This window comes from Triticum dicoccoides, chromosome 2B, assembly GCF_002162155.2.
Source record: "Triticum dicoccoides isolate Atlit2015 ecotype Zavitan chromosome 2B, WEW_v2.0, whole genome shotgun sequence".
Classification (NCBI taxonomy): domain Eukaryota; kingdom Viridiplantae; phylum Streptophyta; class Magnoliopsida; order Poales; family Poaceae; genus Triticum; species Triticum dicoccoides.
Genome location: NC_041383.1, coordinates 452,041,078 through 452,062,862, shown reverse-complemented (window position 1 = coordinate 452,062,862; position 21,785 = coordinate 452,041,078). Strand labels below are relative to the sequence as shown.

The 21,785-nt window shown below is 44.9% G+C and overlaps 2 protein-coding genes across 11 annotated transcripts in view; both read left to right on the top strand.

The window, feature by feature from the left end:
• The window catches only part of LOC119364155 (sucrose nonfermenting 4-like protein), a 10,400-nt gene extending 6,074 nt beyond the window's left edge, over window positions 1–4,326 (top strand). For all 7 annotated transcript variants that reach the window (XM_037629577.1, XM_037629579.1, XM_037629578.1 and 4 more), the window contains 4 exons: window positions 1,804–1,867; window positions 3,414–3,483; window positions 3,892–3,991; window positions 4,138–4,326. In XM_037629577.1, the coding sequence (XP_037485474.1) occupies window positions 1,804–1,867; window positions 3,414–3,483; window positions 3,892–3,991; window positions 4,138–4,229 (326 nt within the window). In that variant the 3' untranslated portion in view covers window positions 4,230–4,326. The remainder of the gene's footprint in view (window positions 1–1,803; window positions 1,868–3,413; window positions 3,484–3,891; window positions 3,992–4,137) is intronic.
• Window positions 4,327–16,776: 12,450 nt separating this feature from the next.
• On the top strand, window positions 16,777–17,877 carry LOC119364153 (protein PYRICULARIA ORYZAE RESISTANCE 21-like). 4 transcript variants are annotated; one of them, XM_037629575.1, is made up of 2 exons: window positions 16,777–16,941; window positions 17,063–17,877. In XM_037629575.1, the coding sequence occupies exon 2, from the start codon at window positions 17,063–17,065 to the stop codon at window positions 17,591–17,593; it is 531 nt and encodes a 176-aa protein (XP_037485472.1). In that variant the 5' UTR covers window positions 16,777–16,941; the 3' UTR covers window positions 17,594–17,877. The 4 variants fall into 4 exon arrangements, with proteins under 4 accessions (XP_037485472.1, XP_037485470.1, XP_037485469.1 ...); XM_037629573.1 differs by having other exon boundaries at window positions 17,026–17,877; XM_037629572.1 differs by having other exon boundaries at window positions 16,779–16,941; window positions 17,060–17,877.
• The last annotated feature ends 3,908 nt before the right edge of the window (window positions 17,878–21,785 follow it).

Here is a 21,785-nt window from a genome sequence, read left to right as displayed (position 1 = left end):
CACACAAAATATAATGGTCAAAGTTGCATATCGGAGAATCGTCTATTTATGAATAGATAGAGTACCCATGAAACACTAAACAACAACAAACAACAACAAAGCCTTTAGTCCCAAACAAGTTGGGGTAGGCTAGAGCTGAAACCCATAAGATCTCGCAACCAACTCATGGTTCTGGCACATGGATAGATATCTTCCACGCACCCGTCCATGGCTAGTTTAATGGAGTACCCATTAAACTCTCAACCGAGAAATTTGGACAGCTATATTTGTAAAAGAGTAAAATACCAGAAGTCCTAAAACTATTTTAGGGGTGTCAGATTAGTCCTGATACTATAAAACATGCATATATAGGTCCTAAAAGTTTGTCAAGTGTGTCACCCACAGTCCTATGAGTGTTGCATCAGCTTTGACTTACATGCGTGTTAGGTCGACCACTGTTATGTGGCAATGTTTTGCACAAAACCCACCATGAAGTCCACTCTTCTAATTTTGTGGCCCCTTCCCTTCGCACTCGCCCTTTCCCTTGGCTTCCTCTCCACCTCCGACAACCATATTCTAGCGGTGAATGTGGCGCAAACGCAAAATTGGCAGCGGTGTACTTGAGCTCGTGCCCAATATGTTCCACAAGGTGTCTACATCTACTTCCTCGTCATGGCACAACTAGGTCCCGTAGTTCCTCTTGTTCTTGCCGTCTACGACCATTATGTTACTGATGCACTCATGTTTGGGTGGGCACATCTTGTCATATGCAATATAAACCACCAAGCGCCTCAAGTTCTCCCCATCGTCTCCGTAGACCGCATCAGATGACGTGACGTCAATGCTCTTCACAATCGATGCCACCTTACAAGTTGCGCCACTATTTTGTTCGCCGTTGTCGCCACCGGCAATCAGGGTAACCGGAGTATGCCGAACCGATTCCCCCCACTCAGAGGAGCACCACAACGCGCCGAACACATCCTCACCACCGACTTGTTGTCCTGCGTACAATAATGCTTCAATAGGAATGTTTGTCCCCGACTTCGTTTCTCGAGATGCTGCCCCGATCTCCGCCAATGGTGAGTTCTAGCTCGATTAGTCTGGTGTGCGCCTTCCTCTCTGCCCGCTTGTTATTTCCCATCGGTCAATTTGATGGTGTCGTTATTGTAGCTCCGCATCCACAATTCCACATGCAATGCACGTATTTGTATTCGTTCCCTTTTGCTTCCATGTTTCTTTGTCTTGTTTTTTTCTCCCTTTGTGCCACGCTAGTAGCCTATACACGAGGATTGTAAGTGTTTTGTGCAGGTTTATGGCTAGAGAGGATCCGCTCAGGTGGGGAGGAGGGCAACAGAGAGGATGCGTGGCCACAAATTAGAATAGGGGACCTTTTAGGGGGGTTTATGCAAAAAGCTGCCACATGCCAATGGTCAACATGCCACGCGTGCAAGTCAAAAGCTGATGCAGCACGGATAGGACTGCGGGCGACACACTTAGCAAACTTTTATGACCTAGATGTGCATTTTCATAGTATTAGGAGTAACTTGGCACCCCTCGAATAGTTTTAGGACTTATAGTGTATTTTACTCTTTGTAAAATACAATAATCAGATTTTAGCTGTTGGATTCCTGGAAACCTGCCATCCAGGAATTCACATAGATGACGTGACACTACTTGAAATGCTTAAAAAAATGGGACTCATCTAACGAAGTTGAGGTTCTCTATTAAACGTGTTCCTTTTTAAACGGCACGTGCGAGATTTTACATCATTATGAAGTAACTGCTACTGAATCTAACTGTTACATTTTTTTTTGCATTCTACAGATAGAATAAGCTCAATTCCTATAGTTGCTGATAATGGATCCCTTGTTGATGTCTACTCACTCAGGTATTGATATACTGCTATTACTGTTCTGCACTTTTGTATTGATATACTCATTAACCATGCTTGATGAAGTTGCCCACTGGGGCTTGAATAAACACTGGTTATCTTTGTCTGATGACAGGATGCACCCTAAAACGAGAGCTTGTTCTTAATAATTCTGGTCATTAATTGTCACCCCAACAGTCTAACAGTAGCAAAATCACAGCTTTGCTTTTTGAAAGGAATGCAGATTTTGTTATGTGCTAAGAACACATACTGATTAGCTGTTGCTTATTGCATTTGTATTTGAGGATTATGGTGCAGCATTACAAAAACATAACAAACTTTCTGGTCATCAAACCGTGTGCATCAAACTAATCTTGGTCAAGTATACCTACAGGTCACTCTTTATAACTATTACTAGGTATAAAGTATGGTGCAGCATTAAAGCTTAGGCAAGTATACCTACAGGTCACTCTTTATAACTATTACTAGATACACACTATTATCTATACCAACATAAGAAGACCCAAAGGGGGCAGATCCAACTAATCTTGGTCATCAAACCATGTGCATCTAACGACCTTGATTGCTCCAATGATGAGCGCTCAACATGTTTAGCGTGCAATCAATATCATACCAAATATTAACATTAGGATTAACCATGTAATTAATACTACCTTTCCTAAAAACATATCCTACCTAGTAATACATCAGCATGCAATAATATCCTACCTTTTTTTAACTCTCAATTGATACCCTACCTGATATCAATGTGCATTGTACGTACGCATTTACTAGTAACTACTAGTACTAGATACACACTGGCCATTATTAGAAATGCACTGTATGTATACTATTTGGTGTCTTTTCCATCGTACTCATGTGTCTATTCCCTTCACAGCAAGATAAACATGACCTATTTACCGCATTTTTCATCGGTCATGGATTTCTGAAAAATTATGTCTTGTGACTAAATTTCTGGTTAGGTTGACTGGGTTCATCTGGATTTTGGGAGGGTGGTATTAATTATCTTAGTGAAGTTATTAGAAAAGGAGTTGGTAGACCTATCCTGTTTGTCCTGGTGGCACTTCTGCTTGTTTTCTGATCAGCATCCTAAGCTGCTAAAGGATAAAAGATTCCTAAATGTGAATTGCATTCCTCATTGTACACTGCACATCAGTTGTGTGGTCCATTTGGTAAGATTGATGAATGGCTGTGAGGTCAATAGTCCATGCATGTAATGTGGCCAACTGGCCGTGTCTTGAAAGTTGAAACTTTGAACTCTTTGCTTCTTTGGTCCATTTAGCATAATCTTGGTTTCTTTTTGCTAATAAATTTGGTGTCACCGGAAACCCTATAGCGTTCACCAGCTAATTTATATCCTTTTTATTTTTCACATTTGGCCCTGTTTCAAATGTTTTGTATACGATGTTCCTGAAAAACTGGAGTTGATATACCCATGCAAAGCATCACTATCTGCAGAGAAAACGCCAGGATAGCTGATGTGATTATCTTGCAACTGCCCTGTCCTCTCAATTTAACACTCAGCATTAACCTGTTTCTACAGTGATATCATGGCTCTGGCGAAGAATGATGTTTACGCTTGCATTGAACTTGAGCAATTGACCGTGGAGAATGTATGTTCCCTTCATCTTGCTTTGAGCCTGTACCCGTTACCTTCTTTTGACATGCATAAATTTGGACTCATGTGCTTCTGTGATGTCCGTTCTGTTACATAATTAGATGACACAGCTTGAATGTTGTGATGTTGGTTCATCAAATGTGAAAAGGAAGAAAATAGAACATGAAGTTATCTGGCCAGGCTGATGTCCAATGGCTCATTTATTTGTTGCATTAATAATTGAATGATTGAATCAGTGAGGTCAATGGTCCATAAGTCCACTTGAAACCAGGGCATACGCTCAACTGCAGAAATTGCTATGGTTCTTGCTAACTTTTCTGTATATATCCATGCACTGCATTTTTACAGTGTATTTGTTTTCTTTGTGATTATAATCCAACTCTATACTGAACCCTCTTTTTAGGCTTTGGAGCTGCAATATCAGGTGAATGGGCGGAGACAGTGTCATACCTGTTTGAGCACGAGTACGTTGCTCGAGGTGTTGGATCAATTGTCTGTTCCAGGTACTAGTTTGTGAGATAAATGCGCATGCATGTAGGGAGTGAGTGAGGATTGCATTTTACATGAGATCAGTCTATAAAATTGATGATTTCAACATAAATTTGACAGATCGGTTTGAATTTCTGACATCATATATGTATCTTATCAGGGGTGCGGCGGCTTGTCGTTATTGAACCGATGACTAGATTTGTGCAAGGAATTATCTCATTGAGAGACGCAATAACATTTCTCCTTGGATAACATTTGTGTAGCCATTTCATACATGAAAGCCTGTTGTATTTGATTGGGACAAAATAAAAATGTTGTTTTGGCAGATGCAGGAGTTGTTCATATCTTCCATTGTGTTTTCACTTTGAAACTTACAATATCAGGAATTATGCACAGCCGAGCCTTCTTGGCAAGAACAGACCATGCCTTGGAAGCATGAAGACTGGACTGACTGAATCAGTTCTGCCGCAACCTTTCCCTGCTTTGCTGATCGGAATGCTTCAACGTACTGTTGAGGCTTGGCTACTGTAAAGAAGGGGGACGAGCTCAGATTGAGATTTAAGAGCTACATAATCATTTTGAAGATTTGATGGAAATCATGGGGCAGGTTGCATTGTTCAGTAATGACCTATATGTTCTCATGGCATGGTATGATTTCTCATGGCATGGATATAGATTCAAAAATCTGTGAAATCAATCAACGTGTGTGTGTTTTTCGGTCATTGAGAATTCATGATTCTCAACAGTCGCTAACCTATTGCAATCTTGCTGACAACAGTAAGAACCAAGTTATGTTTCGCTCTAATGGTGTGTAGATCAGTTTATGTGCTGCTTATTTTGAAAAGGAATAGAGGTCGTGATTGGTGCAATGGGCTACAACGAAGACCTGAGACCTGAGAAGAAGTTTGCAAAGAAGGCAAGGAGCGCAGGACGCTAGTTATCGGTGGAGCTGAATGTTGGAACAACAAAGTAACCAATGAGTGACTTCATAAGTCATCTCGATTGCAGCATGCGGCTTCTATTCCATCAATTTTTTTTGAGAGTACGCAATTGGCTTCTATTCCATCATTTTTTTTTGAGAGTATGCAAATTGCGTATCTTAGCTTTATAGAAGAGAGAAGAATTTAAGCCAGGCTACTACAGACCAGCAGCAGGCAACGGATTTAGAAACTTTTTTTTCGAGAGTACGGTTTCCAACAGAAACTCAAACTCTTACTCCTAGGCTATACTCTATATGCTAAAATCAGCTGCTCCTCTCCATCCGGCTAGTGTTCCATAGCCGCATTTCCTCTTCGATGATCGCTACCAGATCCATGGTGGTACAGATTGAAGCTCGATTGCCAAGCACCCGAGCGTTCCTGCAAGCCACCAAGGTTGGATGTGGTCAGTTGCTGTAGGGATGAGAGCCGGATTGATTCTCCTCTTGCTGAAAACTGATACCAAACCTGCCGAGAGTACACAGTTTAGGAGAATGTGATCTACATTGTCTTCCTCTTGGTCACACAAGAAGCATGCTGAGGGGGTATCCTGGAGCCCATGTCTGCATCTTCTGTCGAACGTCCAAATCCTATGTTCCATTGCCAGCCACATGAACAGTTTGCAAGCCAGCGGTGCCCAGCAATTCCAGAGTGCCTTTGCATACTAACTTCCAAATCCATCATCTTTTATAAGCATGGACTAACCGTGGTCCGTAGCACATGAGTTTCCGCAACACTGATAGACCTGAACTACTCTCTCCATCAAAACAAGTGTCGCTGATTTAGTATAAAGTCGTACGCTTATTTTGGGACGGAGGGAGTATAGAACACCGACCAGACCAAGTGAGCATTATTGTGGTGGCAGGGAAAACATTAAGACCAGAGAATAGCTAAACGCATGGATTCTAAGCTGCACCTAATTGCTAATCCATTTTGACTTGAAAAGAAGTCCTTGAATATGCACTGTCATGTTCACACTCGCGTTTTGCAGCATAAAGTTCAAAGAGGTCTAGGTCTTGGACTCTTGGAGAAGAGAGTTACAACTATATGTGCAGTAAATCTTGAAATACTGAAATTTTCACAACGATACCTTATACCTCGTCACTATCTAATCATTGCTACTCCTAGCAGAGTAGCTGTCCTCTTCCTGAGCCGATTTCTACTTTGCAATGGCGACCTTCTAGGTAGAATCTACTACACTCAGGTAGCATGCTGCCGTGACCAACTCAGTATGTCTTATTGGTCCGTCGTAATGGAACTGCAACCAACATTTCTCCTACCAGTCCTTTGATCCATCAGTTTCCTAACCCTTGCAACATCCTCCCACCTGCCAGCATCTGCATATATCCCGGCCAGGACAGAGTATACCCCGCCGTCTTCAGGGTTGAGCTCCAGCAAATGCCTTGCTGCAACCTCTGCTGCCTCCACATTCCCGTGCATTCGACATCCAGCGAGTATACCTCCCCAGACGTAAGTATCCCCTTTCGTCGACATCTTCTCGACCATCTTCATTGCTTCCTCGATGAGCCCGGCTCGACCAAGCAAGTCGGCCATGCATCCATAATGCTTAAGCTCCCGAGACACGCCATACTTGCCTTCCATATCGGAGAAGATCCTCTTTGCCATGTCAACCAGGCCGGCATGGCTGCAACCGATCAACACCCCTAAGAAGGTGACTCCGTCTGGTCGAACCCCCTCAACCAGCATGCGGTTGAAGTACTTGACTGCCACTGTGCCATGCCCGTGCATTGCCAGCCCGACGATGAGCGCATTCCAGGTGAACACATTCCTCACAGGGCACCAATCGAACACCTCCTGGGCAACCTCAACACACCCACATTTTGCATACAAATCAACAAGCCCTGTGCACAAGAACACGTTTGGCCGGGACCTGCTTTGCATTACATACTCATGGACCTCCCGTCCCTTCTCCAGCGCCCCGAGATGTGCGCAGCATGACAGCACTGCAGTCAGTGCAACATCGTCTGGCCCCAATCCCTCGCCCCTCATCCTGTCAAACAGCGCCACCGCCTCCTCCCATTGCCCGACCTTCGCACACCCTGCTATCACCGTGCCCCAGGACACAGCGTCCCGCTGCGGCATCCGATGGAACTCCTTCATGGCAAGCCCCAGTCGCCCAGCCTTGATGTATCCGTCCATCAGAGCATTGTACGAGATGACGTCCGGTGTGGGCATTTCGTCGAACACCCTGCGCGCGGAGTCTGGCAGCCCGTTCTTGCTGTACAGGGAGACGAAGGCGTTGGCGACGTGCGCGAACTGGAGGAGGTTGCGGGTTACCGCGACGGCGTGAAGGGAGAGTGCGAGCGGGAGGTGGAGGAGTAAGGAGGAGGCGGCGGAGACAGCGAGAGGGAGGGAGCGGCGGATGGGGGGCACCGAGAGGCGGAGGGAAGAGCGGAAGAGGAGGAGAAGTGCGTAGGGGCCTCGGGCGCACTCGAGGCGGGAGTAGGCGGCAAGGAGGAGCGTGTGGGTGTAAGGGTCGGGGAGGGAGAGGTGGCCGGCGACGACGGCGAGGGCGTGCGCTGTGAGGAGGCGTCGGATGGGGAGCCGGGCGTGCCGGCGGGGGAGGGAAAGGACGTTGGGGAGGGAATGGTAGGGTGGAGGGAGGGTTGGAGGTGGTGGCGCCATTTTCGCTCTTGGAACTTGGGGATGGCGGGCATTTGAAGATGAGACATTTGGGATTCAAATAATTCAGAAACTTAAAATTATGAAGTTTCATAAGTAGAAAATATAAATCCGATCTATATGAACTGAACGCGGAGGAGGGGAAAACAAATGAAGATCAGAATGGAGGTCTTGTATTTGTTGGGAATAATCACCCGAAGCTTGCCTTGTTCTTATTCTCAACTGATATTTTTTGGGAAGAAACTTGCAACCCATAATTCATCATGGCAGTAAGAGAATATCAGAGGTAACAAAAATTACAACCAGATCCATGTACCACCTGGCGACGACTACAAGCATTGGAGCGAGCTGAAGGCGCGCCGCCGTTATCACCCCTCCCTCACCGAACCCAGGCAAGCCTTGTTGTTGCAGACAACCGGAAAATCATCGTGCTAAGGCCCACAAAACCAGTGCACCGGGATAACAACCATCGTCGATGGAGAGAGTCGTAGATCAAAAGAATCAAACCTGTAAACACATGAACAAAGACTTGATCCAAACATATCCACCGAAGACTAGCACCAATCGAATCCAACAGGATCCGACAGAGACATACCTCCACACACCCTTTGACGACGCTAGACATACCGTCGAGACGAGGATTGAAGATGGGAGACATTATATTATTTATTCCTACCGAGGAACATCACCGCCGCCACTTATGCCCAACCAAGACGTTGAATCAAATAAGAATAAGAGTGGGGTCCCTCCCACCAACGGGTCCGAGGTCCTTTGCATCCCTAGGCTTAAAGGCCATCAGTGGCGGGGCAGACCAGCCTCTTGTTCTCTACGAGGAAGAGCTCTTGTACTCCAAATGTGCAAAGCCCTCTAATTTAGTCTCATATGCTTCACAAAACTTATATCTGGTCCTAGGTACGACTTTACAGGGTTGAAACTAGATGAAAGTGGAAGGGATATATACATTGGGCCTTTGGCCAAACTTCTGCAAACTGATAGGCGCCTAGCTATTCCATGTGAATCAATCCGGACAATTCAGCCGCTAGGATTTGCGTGAGTTGACTTGGTGCTGGTGGCTGCGACGTAGGCTTCAGGACCAGTGTAGTCCAGGCCCGTGTATGAGCGTTCTCGATCTCGACCCGGACAATCCGACCACCTAGCGATGGTTGGGGCAAGGCTAGGTTCGGATAGCCTAGCGTAGTATCCAGTGCACTCGGTGTGGACCCGACTATATGAAGATTTAGTCCAGACTGCTTTGCCTCCAACCAGTGGCATCCCTTTCCATTCTTCTTCAACTCCTTGCTCCATTGTTTTTGATAGCTCACCATTCATGACAAATGGCTCGTCAACTCCTTGCTTCTTATACATCAACTCATGGACCCATGAAGGCTAGCGTGGAACACCAATCTTTTTTTTGGATAATGTGGAGGCGCCATAAACGCCTTTCAATTGATTCTCAAGCACATGTTACATTGGTAATATTACAATGCCTGATTGATAGATTACCTAGCTTCAAAAGCATAGCACATTGATAACCTGAGTGAGCAATGCTACCGCAAGACGCTGTAGGATTATCTGTAAATTGAGAAAGATAGACTTGAGTTGCACAGTCATGTGCCCTGTGGTTTTGTTCCCTGGTAATATGCATTATCTTGACTTGAGTATGACTTGTGGCATAGAAAAAGGCTGTAAAATGGCTTCTGATCTCCTATTGCCCAGGTTTATTTAGAAGGTCTTTAGAAGAAGCCGCCTGAGCGAGAGTCTGATTACCCATCATGAAAGTAATCTCCCCTGTTGTAGTTGTTGGGGCTATCCGAGCAGCCATTTGAAGTGCTAGCGCTTCTCCTTGTAGAGGTTAACTGACTTGCATACCTGCAACTGAGATGCTGATGTTGCTTTCTTATTGTTCTCCCTCTATCTGAATGTATATCCCAATTCCTGTAGTGCTTGAGCTTTCGACTTCCATGCTGCATCTGTAAAGACTTTATAGCCTAATCATGTAGTGTGTATTGCCTATGTATCATTTTCCTACTGTGAATTTGGCCCTTAGTTCCTGTTTGGTCGCTCTTTTATGGCGTTGGATTTTGTTCCTTCCATGTCCAGGGCTTGCTTGGTTTTTTAGAATAGCTTGCATAAATTGAAATAAGAGTGAAATTTTTCCTGCCAAACAAAGCATTAGCCTTCCAAATGCTCCACATGTAGGCCATAATGTTAGTGAGGGAACTCCAATCTTATACATTAACATTTTAATTCCTTTAGTGTCAATGAGATCTACAAGATAAAGCTTTCGAGCAAGGACTTTTTGTGAATTAAAAAACCTCATTCATTAAGGAGCGTTCACACAGTCAGATTGGAAAAGAGGGCTAATCTCATCGCCCCCAGTAGCCAAACAGCCGTATGAGGCAAGGATCTACCCATCTGGGCTAGAGCATGACTGACTTTGTTCTGCTCACGATGCACATGTGATAGGATAAATCTCTACCATAGTTTTGGATTTTCTTAGCATCTCCTATCAACCCAGTCAATGTGGACTTGTCCTCGTCCGACCAGGGACTTAGATGACTTTGTGTCATGGCGGCGTAAAAAGTATAGAGTCTTTTTTTATGAAAACTGCTTATAGGCTGGTGTCTAAACTAAAAGCCCAATATTGCCCACAAGCATCTAGCATCTAGCTCCAGCAATGCAGTGGATGACTGAAGGATATGTGACTTGATCTAGAAGGTAGGAGTACATGAAAATGTTAGGATCCTTGTCAGACGGGCAGCCACGAGCACTCTTCCAACAAAAATAAATAAATGGATAGGGTATGCAAAATATGCGCTTGCTCAAATGAAGATGATTTTCACACTATTATTGTATGCACAAAGAGTATAACTTTGAGAAAGTTGTGACGCAGAATGGAAATTGCCGTCCGAATCTTTGTCGAGGCGGACTGGTGATGATAGGCCTTAGTCTTGTTAAGTGCATGTAGATGGGGAGTCTTCTCCCTCGGTGACAGATTCAAAAAAAGTGCATGCAGTGATGCCATGAAATCAAGGACACTTTTATTGCTCTTGTGTAGTTGGCATCTACACAATGACGAGTTGACGACGTGCATGGGAATGCTAAAGGTTTGTTGAATCTGTCAGGTTCCTAGTGAAGCATGATGTAGAGTGTAACATCCCAGAGTGTTTATTGAATGTTATCATCATTGCATCCGCATCATATAATAATTTGATATTTTATTTCACCATTTTGTCGAATGGACATAAATCCCCCTCCATTTCGATGTTCTAGTCCGAGACTCACCCCCAAACCTTGCACCCACTCTTTTGTGACTTTTGTGAGCTACCATTATTGTTTCACAATTTTAGCCCAAGGTTATCTATCACACGTAGTTCAAACCCTATTTATTCAACAAATAGAGATATTTTCTAAAATAGATATCGAGTGAGCTCTGAATGGCTTGAATCACAAGAATCATAATTTGTGGCTTATAGTCTAGTGAGGCTACGTTTAAAATTTCAAGTCAATCAGAGTTTGTTTGATTCCCCAATGATTAAACATGAGGTCGCTATAGCCGGTTAAATAATAAATAAATTTGGCACTAAATTTGCTAAACATGCTTGGCCTTCCCTCTCACCTAACATAGCTCAATGGCCCACCTAGCCCCACATACCCCTAACTATATAATGCAACATCATTCCTCCATTTTAGGGCAAAACACTAAAATCTAGAAAACAAATCTCACCTAACTAAACCCAGCAGCCAACCCTACCCCTCTCTCAGATCTAGCACCTCCACCCGAAAACCCTAGCTCCATTCCGTCCAAACCCTACTCGTCGCAATTTGGACCGTCAGATCCATATCGACATCCTCTAGCACGCCCAGCTGCCCATGAACTGCTCCCACAGGTACACGGCCCACTTTGACCCTTTACCGGTCCTTTTGACCCATTTGAAATACTATTACTACTGACTAACAAAATCAAGAGATTGCAAATCCCTTTGTTTATTTTACTTCCCTTTGCAATGGACCATTAATGGAGGAAATCGAAGCCTAAATGGAGAATCTGAAGTTAGGTGGAATCCATCATAGTCGAGGATCCCTGCGTGACGGTAAGTGCCTTGGTTGGCAATAGAATTGTGATGCAGGTTGCTGATCGGTCAAGAGATTATTAGGACGCAACCCCCACATATATACATTGACAAAACATACGTAGCGATGTCTACTAGGACCAAGTTGGATATTTAGATGAAAACACAAATGCAAGTATACGGTTGGAAGTAAGACCTTAAGCCTGACCTATTTTTCTAATTATTTGTTCTCTCTAAAACTATGCATTTTTGGTCCTGAAAGCTGGAACTCTTTACGATGATAGAAGCTTGCAAGAATCACCTCTCAGTTAGCAATCCTGCCCGTGGTTTCGACCACCCGAACTACACCACTCCACAGCCAGACCTCGATCTGTCACCAGCCAGCCCACTGGGCCCAAGGTCAGCGCAACCCTTCCCATCCTCGCCTTGCTACTAGGCCTTGGCCTAGTAGCACTGCCATTAGTTACCGCCATGGGCGTACTTGACTATGTCGCACCTAGTTTTTTCCCCCTTTAGCGTCCCGTTTAGTCTGTTTTGATGCGCATATATTATTCTGTGTTTTAGTAATTTTATACTCCCTCCGTTTCTAAATATTTATCTTCTTAGATATTTCAAATGGACAACCACATACAGATGTATATAGACATATTTTAGAATGTTGATTCACTCATTTTGCTTCGTATGTAGTCACATATTGAAATCTCTAAAAAGACAAATATTTAGGAACGGAGGGAGTAAAACTTATCTTACCATTTCCCCGGGTAAAAGTAATGGTAGCAATCAAACCTAGAAATTTAGCATCAGTGTCAAATTGTAAGGGCTTCTTCAACACCGTCCATCAAAATGGGCACACAAAACATGAGCAACAACATCCGGACATGTCCGTGGACCGTGCTAGCACAACCGGCCATCAAACCTGATGCACGGAAAAAGCGCACACGCCATTTTCCTTAATACCAATATTTTTTTACCTATCAAAAGTGTCCAACCCTAGAATACTCTTCATCAGCCATGGGCACGTCCCTATCCCACATCCAGCTTTTTGCCAGGGATGGGCACGTCCGTGTCCCACCTCCTACTATTCCACGTCGGATTCCTCTGCCTGGCCGTAACATAGTCCATGGAGGTGAGGTCGTTGGTCGAGTAGGATGGGCGGGCCTCATCATCATTGCGGCCCGACACAAACAATGCTAAGCTGACGATGGTGGCAGCCCTCCCATTCGCTAATGCGCGTGCCACCTCCGTGTCTGCCTCCACTATGATATGCTTGAATTTGGAGGTTGTCCGCCACCTCATTGGCGGGGTGGAGCCACCGCTCACCACAGATGGTGCGAGCGTGACGCACAAACTCATAGAGTGCAAGCTTCTCATCGATGAAGCCCATATCCTCCAAGACCATGGTTGCAACGGCCTACCCGGCCAAGATCTGGCCCTCCACGAGCCAGTGTTGTAGGTTGTGCCGCTGCTCCTCCTGCAGCATCCAGAACATGGAGGCCGATGGAGCCGCCTGCTCCTCCTACGCCATGAAAGCATCAAAGTGTGTCTGCGCTATGGTGAATCCCATGACTGGAGCGGGCGCCTGCTCCTCATTATACATCTCCTTCATCGTTCGGTCCTCATCATTCCATCTCTGCTCCCACGAGCTGGAGGCATTCCTGCCTCAATGCGGTGCGCGCACTCGTCTTCCCAGTCATGCACAAGCTCCGCGGTCTCGTGCTGGTGCCGTGGTGAGAGATTCTTGAACAATACACATCCAGTCTTGGCCATTGTGCCGACAGTCATGGGAAGGAGGAGGAAGGGGAGCAGTGGTGCGCCGACGGAGGTCAGACGAAGGGAGATGGGGCTCAGACGTGCTGCGGTTTGTGCCGGTCAGGCGAAGCGCAATTTAAATAATGGGTGCCCAGGGGAGCGGAGCAATGTCTTGAATACGCCGACTAGGTGGAGCAATGACTTCTCATTCGTCGCGCCAGCGTGAATGCTTGCCAGACGGACAGACTGTAGCCTGCTTGAATGTCATAGGAATCTGTCTTGTCGCCCATCCGGTCATGCTCGATTTGGACCGACATGAACACAACGCCAAGAGCGAGCGGCGGTCAGACCGTCGAATACCGATCACGTCCGCTTTGGACCAACATGAATGCGACGCGGAGAGAGGAGTATTGGTTGGGGAAGGAAAAGAGATATGGTTTTGTGTGGGTCAGGGGTGTCGGACGCCTATGTGACGGAGGTTCAGACACCCAGATACCCCCCAACTTTTCTTCCAGTTTACAGAAAGCCGGACGTGTGGGCCTGCCCACGAACGATTGATGGACGATATTGGAGGGCACAAAGTGCACAAACCACACAATCCGGATATTTACAGACGGTTTGATGCACAAAGTTGAAGATGCCCTAAGTACATGGCAAATTTGGCATCACAAAAGCCCTAAGTAGCACGCGTGCTCTACTTAGATTCTGGCAATATTCTTTATGACTTAACAATTGTTGTGGACCTAGAATAATTTTGATGTAGGATAGAACCCTAGACGCCTGATCTTTCACGATTGGAGTGGGATCCCTCGAAGAACATGATGAACACAGGGAAAAACAGAGAGAAATCACAAGCGAAAACACTCAAGAACGAGTCCAATCACACATCCACCAGACAATCAAACACACAAGATCCACAAGGTACATGAACAACAATGAGAAATATACAAGCTAGAGTCCATCCCAAATCCAACGGAGATGGGGGCTTGAATCCTAGAAGGATCTTCCCACGAAGGGGGGCTTGAATCCCTCGGGATCTTCTCACATGGAGGTCTTGAACTCCATGGGAGTGGTCTCTCTCTCTCAAGAGGAGGAGGTAGGAGCAAAGCTCACCTAAGAATGAGCTATCATATTTGCTTCCCCTAGAAACGAGGTGGAGGAGGTCTATTTATAGCCCAAGGGGCGAATGGGTACACGGGCCTTGACCCAAGTCATGCGCGCAGGCAAGGGCCGGATGATCCGGCTTCATGGTGAAGCTTCGGATGTCGTCGACGCAGTTATCCAGTTGATCTGGGGGAGGTCCAGATGATCCGGACGGACGTCCGGACGTCCGGCCTGACTCCAGTAGCCGCTCCATCTTCTTCTCCTTTCTTCCGTCTTCTCTTCCACGCTTCCCTCGCGGATGGTGTAGGTGTTCCTTGGCGCTTGCACTCCTCCTCGTCGTCCGTGAAGCTCCGGCAATGCCTATGCATGCACATGAGTGGAGTGTCAAGTACTATACCATCCTCGAAGGGGTCAAGTGAACACGTGTAAAGGAGAAGATTCACCTTTATGTATGAGAAGTAGAGGTCGCACGTGTCACTTGCCAAACAGACTCTTGACATGGTGATGTCCGTAGGATGCTCCACATCAAATTTTGTGGAATCCAATAAAATATATGTTATACTTAAACTTATATATTATTTTTGCTACACTTTCAAAATAATAGAGATGATGCTCTCAAGTTTGAAAGGCAACCATGTGTTAGTTGGTAAAAAGCGTTGCGTTTCTATGGGCATCTCTAGTCGAACCCTCAAAATTTAGCCCTTCAAAAGCTGTTTCAAATCTTATCTCCTCAATAAAAAGTGGTTCCTAGCTTAACTCTTAAAGTTGAACTCCCTAAAAATATTCTGCATATTTCAAACACAAATTTAAATTACTCGATTTCATAATTAAATAAAGGTAGCACATCATACATTGCATAATTAGATGGTTTATCACCACCTAGCATACTTTAAACTACATAGCATAACTAGACAACTTTAAATTGCTCATCATCGTTGAAGATCTCGTCCCAATTCACGCCGGAGTCGGAAAGCCAGAGGGTCCGGCTTCATCGGCGTTGTTGCCACGCTTCTTGGAATCGGGCCACTCTTCTTTCGCGGTGACTAGCTCCGGATTCTTTGCGATGGGCTAAGCCATATAGGTCTTGTCGATAGCTCGGCCTCGAGCTGATTAAATTTCAAGCAGTCCTGCTCCTCCTCAGCGCGGGAGACCTCTCTAGCGGGAGGCTCGATGAAGTCCTGGGCGGGGCCACCTTCGCCCGGGCGAGTAGCGACATACCACACGCCGCCTGCAACACGGACTGGTATGTGTGGAGCCACCGCTTCTCCGCATGTTCGAATTGTGGATCTCCACTGCCGAATCGCCCTAGGCCGCATGCCGGTACTTCTCCAGCAGCAGCGATGACTGAGACATGGATCTCGAGCGGGAGGTGGCGGCGGGTATTCGGGCGGACGAAATGCGAATACGGGGTGGCCCTCCTCATCTACGAGCTCATGGTAGCAGCCATGACTAGATTCATCGATTCACATGATGTCGGTAGGCGGTGGTCAATCAAAGTGTGCCAGGAGGATGGCGGGGGCTGCACGGTGGCCGACGGGGGAAAGGAAAGCGGCGGAGGCAAGAAAGTTGGTGCCTGCGTGGAGGCAACCGAGCTAGGGAGAGTGACATCCAAGCCACAAAGGGAATCTTTTTTGCTGAGAAGTGGCTTCGGCCGCTCAAATTTGAGGCGCAACCGATATGCCGCCTTCTTTCTTGAGAAGTTAAACTAGATGAGAGTTTGGCTATAGTTGCCGTGAACATGTCTATGCATTCTAGGCCCTATTCGACAACACTCCACTCCTCCAGGACGGAGCGGAGCGCCGGATTAGCAGCTCCCTAAATTACAACTACATGATGCAGAGGCTCTTAGTCCTACAAATTCGTCCGTGTCATCAATTGTCGTTGGCTTTTCCTTTTCTTTGCAGGAGCATAAACTCTTGTAAGACGTGCGATTCCAGTACACCGGTCGATGCAGAGGCAACATCCATTTCGGTTCGGCATATAGGCCAACGTTGATTTTATTTATTTTTATTTTTTACAGTTGCTGTTTCTTCGTCGTTCCACTAATTGTCACCGCTCCATGTCCTGGCTTCACGGCGGCGGCATTAAATGTTCAACAGAATTTGTCAACCGTTGAGATGTGATCCGACACCCGATACGGGGGGATCGCTCGCCATCTATTCGCGCCGCACCAGGGTTTCAGAATGGCATTTTTTTTTTTTTGCGAATAGAATAGCATTCAAGACCGATCCGTCCCGACGTGATCTCGCCACCAAACCAGATGCAAACCATAGGAGAAAACATAAACACCTTCGTCCTGGTCGGACGCAGCGGCCACAGCTCCACTACTTCCTCTCCGGCATCTACTTAAGATCTTCAAAGGTTTTTCTTGCGATAAGGAACTGCAAAGGTGAGCTTACTTCTTCTGCTTCTGCAAAGGTGAGCTTACTTCTGTTGCGCTTCTCCCTTCGGCTTTGTTGAATCCAGAACCAGGAGAAACATGACGCTGGATCGTGGGCGCAGCCGTTCCTGAGCCGAGGTGTATCTTGATGTGCAGAAGATGCCGACGTTGAGCATCACGGTGGACATGGGGTGCAGCCGCTGCAGCGCCAAGATTCAGAGGGTCCTATCCTCCATCCAGGACCGAGGCAAGTTTGTCATCGAGAAGATCGTGTACGAGGATAAACGGGTGCTCGTGTCGGGGCCCTTCGACGCCGACAAGCTGACATGCAAGCTCTGGTGCAAGGCCAGCAACGTCATCAAGAACATTGAGGTCGTCAAGCCGCCGGTGGTAGCCAAGCCGAAGGACGACCCTCCCAAGCAGAAGAAGCAAGACGAGAAGCCCGAGACCAAGCCAGCCCCGTGCAACCAGCTGGTCCCGTACGCGTACCCGTACCCGCTGCCGTACCCATCGGCGTGGCCGTGTGGCTGCGGTACGCCGTGCTGCGAGGGCCACTCCAAGCCGCCCCCTCTGGCGCCGGCGCCCACGTGCCAGTGCCCGGCCTACCCGCCGTACCAGCAGCCGATGCCCATGCCGTGCACGCCGATGGTCATCTGCGAGGAGAGCCCGCCCGCCTGCTCCGTCATGTAACTGCGTGTATGTCCCTGCTCGACGGTGTACACCACCTCTTTGAAGCCTCCATGTATCCAGTCCATGAGTGATTTGTTTGTAATTCTTTCAATATATTTCCTTAAACGTCTTCGAGCTTAATGCTTTCTGTCGAATAAGTGAACGTTGTATATATGTTGCTTAAGGAATCAGGAATCCCCAAGCAGCCTAGAGCAATTTTCACCTTGTTCAAAAATCCTTTACTCTTAGGATTTGAAAATACAATGCCCTGTTTTACTTTTATAAAGTGTAATGCATTTCTTTCACCACTTAAATTACAATGCCTACCCAGGCCTGAATCTGGGAGCTATTGATCTTCATGGCACTGATTCTGACATCCCCGGTGGAGGTGGTTAAGGCGGCCATTGATGCTATTTCACTACAAGAAATATGTTAACTAGTGACCTTCTGTGAGTGACCTGGAAGAATCGGTCATAGATCTATGACCATTTCAAACTAATTGGTCAAAAGCTGTTCGGGGGGCTCCAAACCCTAAACTATAACGACCATTTTGGTCAGAAATGTCGTAATTTCCTTACACGAAATGGTCATAAAGCAGATCCGCCTTATTTCTAGCTGATCATGACCAATATAGATGGTCATAACCTTGTAAATTGTGGTGGGTTGCTATGACTAGGCGCCACCTCATCAGTTTTGCCTATGTGTCATGTCCATGTGATAGTTTTTGCCCTAGGTTGTGAAGCAACCTATAATTCTGTCATTCCCAAAATTCCCAAAAAAATCTCATAAATTGTTTGGGTCATATCTTCGTCAAATATATAAAAAACCTTCCTTACCTAGTTCAAAAATAATTCAAAAATATTCATTTTCCTATTTTGTTCAGAAAAACACTTTGTGAAGGAAGTACCACTTTGGCATGTCCAAATGGTATCCATTTTCTACGGTGCTTTCCTATGTCCAAATAACCATCCTCCACCAAATGCCAGCTCAATCCATTCATTATTTTGAGCCCAGCTTCAACATTCGTATTTATGTCCAGTGTGGTACTTTGCAAAGCAAGTACCACCTAGGCTCCTCCTTTTGAGCTAAAAATTTGTGAAGACGGCCTTCTTAGTAACTGATCATTCTCAGCCAAAACTCACGTCCATTGGCCATGTGCATTTCCTGTACCGCTAATCAAACACTTGGCTGCTTATTCATGTTTGAGCATCGATCGGTCTCCTCGTGAGAATCTTATGTTGTGATTTTCTTTCTAGCACCTACCTGGGGAGTGCCCAACCCACTAGACATGCCTAGGCCGCCCAGAACACATGGCAACGCCACGGTCACACGGGGCGCATGCGAGTTTACGCGCTATAGAGTTGGGGCCCTTGGCCAACGTCCAAAACTCGACGTATCGCCACCAAATCATGTATTTATGATTAAATAGGTACTTATATAACTAAAAATAATTTTTGGAAAAAATAAATAGCAAACTATGAGGCAACTGCAGTTCAAATTTGACCCGCTTCCTACTGAATCGGCGGGAATTTGTCTTTTTCACCAGAGGTGGATCAAAACTTTTGACACCCAACCATTTTGTCAATTGTGCATTAAATATGGTCTAGTATTTTAGAAAATTGATTTGGTTCAATTTGCAACAAATATATGGTAGGTCATTCACAAAAAAAAAAACTCATTTCGGGCACTCAGAAAATGGAAAATGAATTTTCCGTGCAAAGAAAATGAAAACTCCCTTAGGCAACATTGTTTGTAATTCCAAGATGCACCCTTGTGCACAATATGAGATCATTTGAACAAACTATGCCATGAGTGTGGCCATAAGATTGACCATTTGGCTTGAAAGTCATGAATCTTCACGCATGATAGCTCGTTTCTGAGAACACTTTTTAAAAATAATTACCATATTACAAGTTTATTATTTTTCCTGTAAACTTGGTCACATATAATGACACAATGCGAAGGTTTTCCAATTTTTTGATTTTTTTGATTTTTTTTATACCCATTTCAAAATGCGGTCAAAACGACGGGCTTGACAGTTCCTAGCTAGTGGTTGAATCTTGAAAAACTTTTGATGTTTCTCTGATTAAATAGATACTTATGTACCTAGAAATGATTTTTGGAAAAAATAAAAAGCAAACTATGAGGTAGACACAGTTCAAATTTGACCCGCTTTCAACTGAATCGGCGGAAATTTGTCTTTTTAACGAGAGGTGGATCAAAACTTTTGACACCCAACCATTTTGTCAATTGTGCATAAATATGGCCTAGTATTTTATAAAATTGATTTGGTCCAATTTTGCAACAAATATATTGTAGGTCCTTCACAAAAAAAAACTCATTTCGGGCACTCGGAAAATGGAAAATGGATTTTCCGTGCAAAGAAAATGAAAACTCCCTTAGGCAACATTGTTTGGAATTCCAAGATGCACCCTTGTGCATAATATGAGATCATTTGAACAAACTATACCATGAATGTGGCCATAAGATTAATTATTTGGCTTGAAAGTCATGAATCTTCACGCATGATAGCTCGTTTCTGAGAACACATTTTTAAAATAATTACCATATTACAAGTTTATTATTTTTCCTGTAAACTTGGTCGCATATAATGACACAATGCGAAGGTTTTCTATTTTTTTTGAATTTTTTATGCCCGTTTCAGAATGCGGTCAAAACGACGGGCTTGACAGTTCCTAGCTAGTGGTTGAATCTTGGAAAACTTTTGATGTTTCTCTAATTAAATAGATAATTATGTACCTAGAAACGATTTTTGGAAAAAATAAAGAGCAAACAATGAGGTAGACACAGTTCAAATTTGACCCGCTTCCAACTAAATCGGTTGGAATTTGTCTTTTTCACGAGAGGTGGATCAAAACTTTTGACACCCAACCATTTGGTCAATTGTGCATTAAATATGACCTAGTATTTTATAAAATTGATTTGGTCCAATTTTTTAATAAATATATTGTAGGTCCTTCACAAAAAAAACTCATTTCGGGCACTCGGAAAATGGAAAATGAATTTTCCGTGCAAAGAAAATGAAAACTCCCTTAGGTAACATTGTTTGGAATTCCAAGATGCACCATTGTGCACAATATGAGATTATTTGAACAAACTATGCCATGAATATGGACATAAGATTGATCATTTGGCATGAAAGCCATGAATCTTCACGCATGATAGCTCATTTACGAGAACACTTTTTTAAAATAATTGCCGTATTACAAGTTTATTATTTTTCCTGGAAACTTGGTCACATATAATGACACAATGTGGATGTTTTCCATTTTTTTCATTTTTTTGAATTATTTATGCCCGCTTCAAAATGCTGTCAAAACAGCAGACATGATCGTTCCTAGCTAGTGGTTGAATCTTGGATTTTTTCGGTGTTTCTCTGATTAAATAGATACTTATGTACCTAGAAATGATTTTTGGAAAAAATAAAGAGCAAACTATGAGGCAGTTGCAGTTCAAATTTGACCCGTTTCCTGCTGAATCGGCGGAAATTTGTCTTTTTCACCAGAGGTGGAACAAAGCTTTTAGCACCCAACCATTTGGTCAACTAAACATTAAATATGACATAAGATTTTATAAAATTGATGTGGTCAAAATTTGCAACAAATATTTGCTAGGTTTTTCATAAAAAAATCATTTTGGGCTCTCGAAAAATAATTCTCTTACAAAAAACTTATTTCTGAGAATACTTTTTTATGATATTTGCATTATTCAAAGTTTGTTATTCTTACTGAAAAGTAGGTCACACTTGGTGACACAATGCAAAGTTTTTTGTTTTCTATATGTTTTTATAAATTTCCTAGGCCGTCAAATAGCAGACATGATTTAACATCTTATTTTCAATCGATTATGACCAATTTAAATGGTCTTAAAATCATCAAAGGGATACTGCGTTTTGATTGGTCCAAAACCATCTCACACGGATCATGGATTAGCACCGTCGGATGCGCCCGGATCCAACGGCAACCCACACCCCCCTCATCGCTCTCGCCCCCTCCCTCTCATCCTAGTCCACCCACGAAACCACGAAACCCTAGCTCACTTTTATCACCATCGCCGCTGCCGCTCCCGCTCCCTTTTCCCCCGCCGCCGCATGTCTCCTCCCATCGTACTCCTCCTCCCTCATCCTCGTCTCGTCGCCGCCGCCACCTCCTCCCCGTCCCCGGCCTCCTTCCGCGGTGCACGATCCCCTTCC